Source organism: Mirounga angustirostris, unplaced genomic scaffold (assembly GCF_029215605.1).
Source record: "Mirounga angustirostris isolate CCGP_5_RB_7025 unplaced genomic scaffold, mMirAng1.0.hap1 SCAF_7, whole genome shotgun sequence".
In the NCBI taxonomy this organism is placed as follows: domain Eukaryota; kingdom Metazoa; phylum Chordata; class Mammalia; order Carnivora; family Phocidae; genus Mirounga; species Mirounga angustirostris.
In genome coordinates this window covers 61,887,269-61,897,762 of record NW_026991715.1, presented here as the reverse complement: position 1 = coordinate 61,897,762, position 10,494 = coordinate 61,887,269, and the positions used below count along the sequence as shown (strand labels likewise).

The following is a 10,494-nucleotide window of genomic DNA, read 5'->3' as shown; positions in this document are numbered from 1 at the left end:
AACTTCTGCTCCGCAAGACACCAAGAGAATGAGAAGACAAGCCACAGACTGGGAGAGAATATTTGCAAAAGACACATCTGATAAAAGGGCTGTTATCCAAAATATGCAAAGAACTCTTAAAACACAACAAGAAAATGAACAATCCAATTAAAAAATGAGCAGAGGGCCTGAACAGACACCCACCAAAGATATACACGATGGCCAATCAGCATTTGAAAAGACGTGCAGCATCCTGTCAGCAGGAAAATTGCAAGTTAAACAAAGAGATTCTACTAAATGCCTATTAGAATGGCCCAAATCCAAAATACTGACAAAACCAAATGCTGACAAGGATGAGGAGTAAAAGGAACTCTCATTCAGTGCTGGGAGAAGTGCAAAATGACACAACCTCTTTGGAAAACAGTTTGGCAGTCTAAACTAAATATACTCTTAGCATATGATCCAGCAATTGCACTTGGGTATTTACCCAAATGAACTGAAAACTATGCCCACACAAAAACTACATGCGGATATTTATGGTAGCTTTATTCATAACTACCAAAATTTGGAAACAATTAGGATGTCCTTCAGCAGGTAAATGGATAAACTGTGGCAAACTCAGATAATGGAATATTATTTGGTGCTAAAAAGAAATGAGCTGTCAAGCTGTGAAAAACATGGAAGAAACTTAAATACATATTACTAAGTGAGAGAAGCCAATCTGTAAAGGCTGTATGATCTTAATTGTGTAACATTCTGTGAAAGGCAAAACTATAGAGAGAGTAAAAAGATCAGTGGTTGTGTGTGGTTAGAGAAGAGGAAGGGTTAAATAGGAGGACCACAGAGGACTTCTGGGGCAGTGAAACTGTTCTGTATGATACTTCAATGGTAGATACATGTCATTATGCATTTGTCCAAACCCACAGAATGTACAACACCAAGAATGAACCCTAATGTACACACTATCTGCTGTAAGTGAAAATGAAGTGCCAATGTAGGGTCATCAATTATAACAAATACACCACTCTGGCGAGGGATGTTAACAATGCAGGAGGCAGTGCTTGGGGGTGAGGCAGACAGTAGAGAGGATCTCTGTACTTTCTGCTCAATTCTGCTGTGAGCCTAAAACTGTTCGAAAAAATAAAGTCTACTTTACAAATAAAGTTCCCAGGGCCCCAAGCCAGACCTACCAAATCAGACAGAATCTTGTAAAGGGGTTAAGATTTAAGGAATATGATTTTTAGCAAATGGCTTTGGAGACAAGATTACTAACATGGTGGGAGAGGTGAGAAAGGAAAAGGGGAGAGAAAATGGAGAAGAGATGAGGACAGAAATTAACACTGACTGACTGACATTTCCATATCCCAACCTTCAAGATTCAGATTCAGTACAGTGAGAGGGGTGCCTAGAAATAATGCATTTCAAAAAGCATTTTCAAAAACTCCTTAGGTGATTCTGATAAAGGGGAGGACACACCCAATCCAGTGAGGGAGATTCAGGGAAGTAGGGTTTATAAAAAGGAGGTAAAATGGCATGCATTATTTCTGACGTAGAAATAAACTGTTCTGAATGTCCTCCACCCCCAAAAAAGGAAGATATACTCAAAGGCAATGAAGGGAGGATTTGAGCAAAGGGCAAAACAACCTGAGAGAAGATTCTTCCTTCCAAGCTCAATAATTATTTCTGCAAGAAGACAGTCCTGCTGTGTGTCTTACCAAGTCATATAGGTGCACGTTCTTCACCATGATTTCATTGAAACAAGGCAGATGACAAGTAATCTTCAGGAATGTGGTCTCAAAAGTAGACTAGCGGGGTGCCTGGGTGGCTCAATGGGTTAAGTGTCCAACTCCTGATCTCAGGGTCATGGGATGGAGCCCTGCCTCGGGCTACGAACAGGGAGTCTGCTTGCCCTCTCTCTCTTTCCCTCTGCCCCTCTCCCCTCTCTTTCTAAAATAGATTACGGAACAAAACTCTAACGTGCCAATTAGCAGAGAGTCATTTTCTAAATGTCACAATATAAAGCATTTATTACAAACAGAAAAAACGGTGGGTCTTTGCTGTAAGAATCAGTTCATACAATGCATAAGAAAAAAATGGATTTTTTAAGGTGATATTTAAAATCCATCAAGTAGGTAAAGTTTGCCCATGAAGTAGGATCTATAACTGGGGTAACCATATAATGTATTATTTAAAACAGGACATTTATGAGTGAAAGAGACTTTTTTTTAATTTTTATTTTTTTAATTTATTTGACAGAGAAAGAGAGACAATGAGAGAGGGAACACAAGCAGGGAGAGAGGGAGAGGGAGAAGCAAACTCTCCGCTGAGCAGGGAGCCCAATGTGGGGCTCGATCCCAGGACCCTGGGAGCATGACCTGAGCCAAAGGCAGATGCTTAACGACTGAGCCACCCAGGCGCCCCTCTATTTCTCACTATTGTGAAACGTTTTGTTCACCTTGGAGATATTTGGCTTCATTTGGTAAGAAGGCATAATTTATGAAGTATGTGTCCAACCATTAGTCACAGTACTAGAAATCAGCTTTATAATGAATGCAGAGTATGTGCTACTTTTCTCTCTTAAGAGAATCCTTCAGATTATTCAGAATATGGTAACTGATTTTATTTTATTTTTTTTAATAAAGATTTTATTTATTTGACAGAGAGAGACAGTGAGAGCAGGAACACAGCAGGGGGAGTAGGGGAGGGAGAAGCAGGCTTCCCGCTGAGCAGGGAGCCCGATGCGGGGCTCGATCCCAGGACCCTGGGATCATGACCTGGGCCGAAGGCAGATGCTTAATGACTGAGCCATCCAGGCACCCCGAGATTTTTTTTTTTAATAAGTATTTTCTTTTTTTTTTTTTTTAAGATTTTATTTATTTATTTGTCAGAGAGAGAGAGAGAGCGCGCGCACAAGCAGAGGGAGCATCAGGCAGAGAGAGAAGCAGGCTCCCAGCTGAGCTGAAAGCAGACGCTTAACCAACTAAGCCACCCAGGCGTCCCGAAAGAGACTTAATAACGATGCCAAGAAAACAAGTATAGACCAAGACTATCCCAACCAAACCAGAAAGGATATCCCCGTCATGGTAATACTTCTTAGGGCATAACAAACCTAACAATAATCATATATACTAACTATACAACGCTCCAAAGAGGAATTGACCTTAATTATAAAGTTAGAAACCACATATGGTATTAATTCAAGTTTCTTTCTCTCTCTACCCATATCCTTGGTAGAGAGCATCAAATAGCACTTTTATAATTACAAAGCCCAGCAGTAATTAATATTGATTTTGAAACTTAGTGAAGGTCAACACTGGACTTCAATCTAGCCTTTACTCTGGAATTCATTCAGGGAGCATTTTCACTAGCCCCATTACCACTCCAACCATGACAACAGGCTCAAACTTGAATAAATTATCAGAATAAAAAAAATTTTTTTTAATTTTAAGATGTAATATACTTTTGTACAGATCTTGACTCCCTAGTGAAATGGTACCTTGATTATGAAAAGAAGAGTCTTTTCCTTGAGTTTCTAATCTGAAAGGGTTTGGGTTTTCTTTCCTCTTTCAACAAATAAGTATTGGGGTGGGGGGTGGTCTCTAGTTTGCCATACTTTCTAAGTGACAGATAAAGCAGAGGAGAGATGGAGCAAATAGTTGTCAATCCACTGAGAAGTTTAGCCATTTGTCATCATTGAGAATAGTGGCTCACAAACGTGACTACACATTAGAATTATTTGGGGGAGCTTTAAAAAAACAACCCTGTGTCTTGCCACATAAAATATTCACAGCAGAATTACTCATAGAAGCCAAAAAATGGAAGCAACCCAAATGTGCATCAGCTGATGAATTGATAAATAAAATGAAGTACATAAAGCAGAGTAGTTTGCAATAATAAAAAAGAATGAAGTACCATTACCTGCTACCACATGAATGAGCCTTGAAAACAAAATGCTAAATGAAAGAACCCAGATACAAAAGACCATATATTGTAATGATTCCATTCATATGAAATGTCCAAAATAGGAAAATCTATAGGGACAGAAAACAGATAATGGCTGTCTAGGACGAGGGATTTTGGGGAGGAATGGAGGAATGCTAATGAGTACAGGTTTCTTTTTTAGAGTATGATAATGTTCTAAAGCTGACTGTAATCACCAGGGAAATGCAAATCAAAACCACAATAAGAGAACACTTCAAACCTGCTAGAATAGTTATTATCAAAAAGACAAGCGACAACGAGCATTGGTCAGGATGTAGAGAACGGGAACTCCTGTGCACTACTGCTAGGAATATAAATTAGTACAGCCATTATGCAAAACAATATGGAAGCTCCTCGAAAAATTAAAAACAGAACTACCATGTGCTCCAGCAATTCTACTTCTGGGTATATATCGAAAGGAAATGAAATTAGTATCTGGAAGACATTAGAATTGTACCCCTCGATTTGGTTATCTGCAGTATGTACCCAATCAATTGCATATTTCCTGCCAATCTTCATGGCCTTTGTGCCATCTTCCTAACTGGGACTCTGTCACAAATTTCCCTTCAATGTCTCAGCTATCTGACCAGGAAGGGGCCTCACTTGGAAATGCAGTTCAGCAGTGCTGGCCTCCTAACCAGGCCTGACCTCTTGCACACTGGCTGGCTGGCTGATATCCTTCCTCATGTTAAAGAATTACCTTGTAATAGTCCACATTGTCACTTGCCAGACAATGTGGATTGCCACTACCTGGACACACTGCTCCTGGAGCCCATACCTGCTTAAATGTTGATGCTGGCCTGCACAAGCCAGAGATGGCCCAAAATGTCCCCTTGGACATAACCACTGATGGCTGGTCCCTCAGCTCCCTCAGGCAAGGGTATGACATTCCTGGATTCATCTCCTTTTCCTACTGGCCTGCCATAAGGTTACAGCACTACCTCCAAAACTTGTTAGAAAGGATATAAAACATTTACTATCATATAGAGTATTAAAACACTATTTAAAAAGTATTGTTCTTTCTAAAATTTAGATAGTAAATTCCAATAGCAAACTCTCTTTTGAGACATTCTTGAGGATTTCACTGTTAGTACTTCTGAAGGGATTGTGGAATCAATCAAGTGGTATCATACTCTTAACTGCAAAAAGGCTAGGAATCAAAGGGCTCCAGTGTAAGTGATTCAAAAGTCCGGCAACCAAACACCCTTCAACTTGGGGAGGTTATACTGACTCCTGTATCCAGGCGTCACTGTTCGGACCACTGGAGGAAAGAAACTAAAGAAGGAGTTAGAAATACGTCCGTCAAATGTGGGGAAGACATTTAACAAGCAGGAATAACAAATGGGTGTGAAATAGGATGGAGAGTCTTTGTGCAAGATCACAGATTTACAAACAAAACCACACGGCTATGAGAAGTCAGGTTGTAAGTGCTGTTAAAACCTCAGGGACACAGATGAACACATGTCAACCTAAACATACAGGGAGGGAGTGCTGTTAACTATCAACAAAACTACATACTTCGATACGGCAGAGATCATACATTTTCTACACTGATTAACAGAAAGATCCAAAATTCAGTTCTGTGTATTGCTAGGAGCAGCAACCTTGGTTCCACAATTAAACCTAAAAAGTAGCAACTGCCAGATAGTTGAAAAACCCAAAATTCAACAAGTAAAAAAAATCATTATTTATAGCAAGTATTCATTAAATGTTTATTACCTGAATGACAAATAATTTCATCCAATAATTTTTAAATTGCTTAAAACTGTGAGAGTATTTAACTTTTCAAATTTCATATGATCTTATTCCTTCCGTGCTCTACTTTCTAAAAGCTTGATATCTTTTTCTATTTCTCATCAAAAATTCTTACGCTCATAGTGAATAAACTGGTGACATTATAAAATTACTTTAGTTCAAATGAAAAGGTGTATTTCTGCTAGACATCTCACCCAGTTGCAAATTAATCTGGACTGGAACAAAAATATGAATTAAATTTTTCTATCATTCTCTATAAACTTTTAGTTTATGTTAGGCTTAGTTTAGGAGATCAGATTTTATGTGAATCTTACTATTCATGAAGTTTTCTAACTATATAACAGAAGACTTAATATTCAAAACTGTTTATACTTTTATAAGTCAGGATGACAAGAACCTGGAACAGACTTTCTACACAAAAGGCCTGTTTCCAATGGGAATATACCATAGTTCTGATTTTATGCTCACATCACACAAAGATAGGCTGTTACTGGAGAGATGTTTGGTACAGATGGTATTTTTAATTCTCCATGTTTTGTCCAAAAATGTAGTCTTCATTTTAATCAAGAAGAGAAGCCTGGAATTTCTTCCATTTCAAACTCGTCTTTCCATTTTTGTAGGTCTTTTGCGTCATTTATCATCCATAACTTTGCAAAACACTTTAGCCTTTTCCTGGAGAGAAAATAAAATACAATTTATTTTATAAATGAAATTGTTGAGGTACAATACATTTCGCTGAAAGCTATAAAAGGTCTATGATGGGCGCCTGGGTGGTGCAGTCGGTTAAGTATCTGACTCTTGGTTTCCACTTGGGTCAAGATCTCAGGGTTGTGAGATTGAGTCCCATGTTGGGCTCCATGCTAGGCGCAGAGTCTGCTTGAGATTCTCTCTCCCTCTGCCCCTCCTGCTTGCGTACTCTCTCTTTCTCAAATAAATAAATCTTAAGGAAAAAAAAAAGGTCTATGACATTAGAATACCAGGCAGGGTTCTGTGGTTAGGAAGTTGTGCCAGCGTCAGCCTTTGGGTGACGCTGTTATAATCAAGGACTGAGGCTGCAAACTGCCACTACTACCTCCAGGGAAGGGAGAACCCAGCTTGTTCCCGTCTAACTCAGGCCAGAGGCTGTGTGTGCTCACAGGATGAAAAGTAAAGCTGATTTAATATAGTAAAGCTAGCTAATGAAAGAGCAGAATGCCAACATAACATAGACATATTTTTTCCGTCGAAGACCAACCAGTTAAATGTTTAGGGTCTGGAGCCAGGGTGAATTCCAGCTACTGTTCCACCACTGACTAGTTATGGGACCCTGACTTCCTGGTTGATTTCCAACCCTCGCTTGGCCTCATTTTCCCCAATTATGATATGGGCAGAAAGCCAGTCCCTGTATCTCACAAGGCTGTCATACAGACTGAGTTAATACATGTAAAGCGGTAAGAATGGTAACTGGCACCTGTCTATCTAGGTTGCTGCAAATGACTGCATAGACTTGTTTCTGTGCACAGTAGGCATTCAAGGAATACTAGCTGTTACCACAAACCCATAAATGTACTGGATTCCCTTTGGTTTCTTTGATCTAGCCAATGGAACTGATGTGATAGCACTTTCAGTAAAAAGGTAAAAATAATGAATACAGTGTCCTAATAAATGATCAAATTCTACCCCAATGCAACCTCTTTTGACAATTCTCTGTCTTGTCAAGATTATAGATTTCAAAATGTCACACAGTAGTTGGAAGAGGTAAAATATTATAACCTGTGAATTTTATTGCTCTTGCTATTATATAAGCTATATAGCAGCAATAATTATAAACTACCATATTTTATCGCCATCTCACATATATAATATCCCTTTGCAGTAAAGTTTTATTCTAGTTTCTCTAGGGAAGAAGAAAAATAATAAGATAACAAAAGAGGATTTGAGTTTGTCCTTGGACTTTGCAGAGAACTAAGGGCTTATCTTTGAACTCTCATAATAAATAATTACTTTTCTAATTTGACATTGTAGAAATGATCCAAAAGAGAATGCCAATAGAGGAAGCTACATGTCATGCCATTTATTGTATTCCAGCACTTTGGACTTGGTCAGCCACCATTTACCACTGCAAAGTATAGTGGCAAGGCAGAACCACAAGAGGGAAGAAATGAAGTGGGTTACACAACTGTACTTCAGTATACAAGTTGGCAATTGTTTAACTAATATTAGGTACTGCTATTTCAATATTTAAATTTGGTAATGATTTCCAGGACTAAAAATTTTTCTTGTAGTATGGTGACCAGCCAAGATTTTCCTGAGCCACCCAAGTGCCCCCAGCCAAGATTTCCTATTTGACTAACAATCTGTTCCCTCATGGTCACATGGTTATCAACCAACGCAGTAATGTCTTGCCCCAGGCATATCAGACTTTCCAGGTAGTGCAGGAGTGGGGCAAGAGATGGGTAAGGAGCTTATGTCCTTTTATCATATAATCTTGTATTTGGGGGAAAAGAGGCTGTAATTTATTATTTTTAAATATGGTATTTTTCTAGGAATATCTTTCTTCCAAAGTATACCTCAAATATATATTAATATTAGTTAATATACTGACTACATACTGGCTGGATATCAAGGGTAAAAGATAGAATACATTCACGTAAGCATTCTAAGTGACAGAGAGAATGCAGTTTAAAGATTTATTCATCTCTGAGAGAAAGAGCAAGAGAGAGAGTGGGGGGAGGGGCAGAGGGAGAGGAAGAGAGTCTTTAAGTAGACTCTTCACCAAGTGTGGAACCCGACAGGGGTCACAACCCTGAGATCATGACCTGAGCCGACACCAAGAGTCAGACGTTTAACTTACTGTGCCACACAGGTACCCCAATAAAGCTGTTCTTTTTGGTTTGTTTTGTTTTTAAAGTAGACTCCACGCCCAGTGTGGAGCCCAACATGGGGCTTGAATTCATGACCCTGAGATCAACACCTGAGCTGAGATCAAGGGTCGGACACCCAACCAACTGATCTACCCAGGTGCCCCGCAGGTAGTTTAGAATGAAAAATTTGTCACAAACAATCCACAAAAGAAGTGACAGGGGGATACTGACTACAATTACATAGTTATATAATACTATTATTTTCATTCATGTCCTGACAGAATTCTTATTTTCTGAATGCATATATGAATAAAGGAAGTACTCTAAAGGTTTTAAATGTCATGGTTTCTTTTAGTAATTTGTTATATAACTGAATGCTTTAAGCAAATAATGTGTTGGCACACAGTAAGGAGTTAACTTAGTTCTTTAGAAAAATGACTGAAAAACCAATTTAGCAACTTAACAGATAAAGATCTGAGTAGAGAAGGCGGACTGAATTCACATGAGCTTTTCAAAGATCTGTTTTCATTTTAATTATGTGTTTCAGAATATTTAAAGAAATGCTTAAAGGTAAATCTGACGTTCATTTACAGGACACTCCTCTTCCTTGGACAACTTGGAAGGTTTCATTACAAACCAAAAAATGCAACACAATCATCCTGACCTCTTGATATTTACTAATCCTTCCAACTCTTTTGACTTGCTAGCTGCTTTCTTTAAAATTTCTCCAGGAACATCTGCTAATTTAGCCACATTTAGTCCATAACTCCTTGCTGCAATTCCTCTGGTTATTTGATAAAGAAAAGTGACAAAATCAGGGACTTGTTCTTCACCTACAAAATAAAAAATAAATAAATAAATAAATAAAAAAGAGGAGATAAAGGAAACCATGCCTGAAAGTTCAAAGTAGAAGATTAAATAAGACATAAATTCTTACAACTTCACGCAATTAAAATTTACAATCTGAAAAAGAAACACATTGTTCCTAATCACCTCTTAGTTCCATTTATCAATTGTACATTACCTAGGAAAAGGGAAAATACTGTTTTGAAAATTCTCTTGCATTTAGGATCTTGTAGCTCACCTAAAAGGGTCTTTTTGTTTTTTTAAGATTTTGTTTTTAAGTAATCTCTACACCCAGCGTGGGGTTCAAACTTACAACCCCGAGATCAAGAGTCGCACACTCCACTGACTGAGCCAGTCACACGCCCCCAGCTACAAGAGTTTTTAACAATGATTTGGTGCAAGGTAAAGATTTGTTTTCCGCTGCTTGCTAAAAAATTTCAACTGAACTGCTATGATCAGAAAGGGAATGATTCTGATACACAGTACAATATAATTTTTCCTGTAAAAACAGACTAAAAAGTGTTATTTCAGTGAATGTACTCACTGAACAGTCTTGTATGTGATATACTCTGTAAAGTAACACACCGTAAGAGAGGTTTCTAAGAATGCTAAAAACAAAAAAACAGCAAAAAAATGCTTAAGGAAATATAACATGTTGCACAGTTTAAATAAGAAGATTGAGAAATTCTGGTTTATTAAATATACTGGGTTAACTAAGGGTTATATATATTCAAGTGGATGCTGTTCAGTTCAACCTAGCTCCCATTTAGGACTAAAGGGTTTATTGCCTTAGCTGTGAGGAAGGCTGTCTATCCACAATCCTCAGCTGTATCCCCTCTTTGGGAGTCACCTCAGCTTAAGAAGAGAACTGCTTCATTTGAGGTCATGTCTTGTCTTGGGCAGCCTGCACCGTGACGGGTTGCTATGGGAGTTGGTAGGCAGCTTCTGAGATGGCCACCAAAGATCCCTGCCTACTTGGTGTTCATGCCCTTGTGTCATTCTCTGCCCCTGAGTGTGGGCAGGACCCAGTGACTTGCTTCTAACAAATAAAATATGGCAAAAATGATGTGTGGTCACTTCTGAGATTAGA

General features: G+C 38.5%; 1 protein-coding gene across 5 annotated transcripts in view; it reads right to left on the bottom strand.

Annotated features, from left to right (window-relative positions):
• Positions 1–2,820: 2,820 nt before the first annotated feature.
• MSH3 (mutS homolog 3) overlaps positions 2,821–10,494 on the bottom strand; it is a 187,540-nt gene continuing 179,866 nt past the window's right edge. For all 5 annotated transcript variants that reach the window (XM_045897423.3, XM_064596296.1, XM_045897431.3 and 2 more), the window contains 2 exons: positions 9,223–9,391; positions 2,821–6,387 (listed from right to left, as the gene is read on the bottom strand). In XM_045897423.3, coding sequence (XP_045753379.1) covers positions 6,279–6,387; positions 9,223–9,391 — 278 coding nt within the window. In that variant the 3' untranslated portion in view covers positions 2,821–6,278. The remainder of the gene's footprint in view (positions 6,388–9,222; positions 9,392–10,494) is intronic.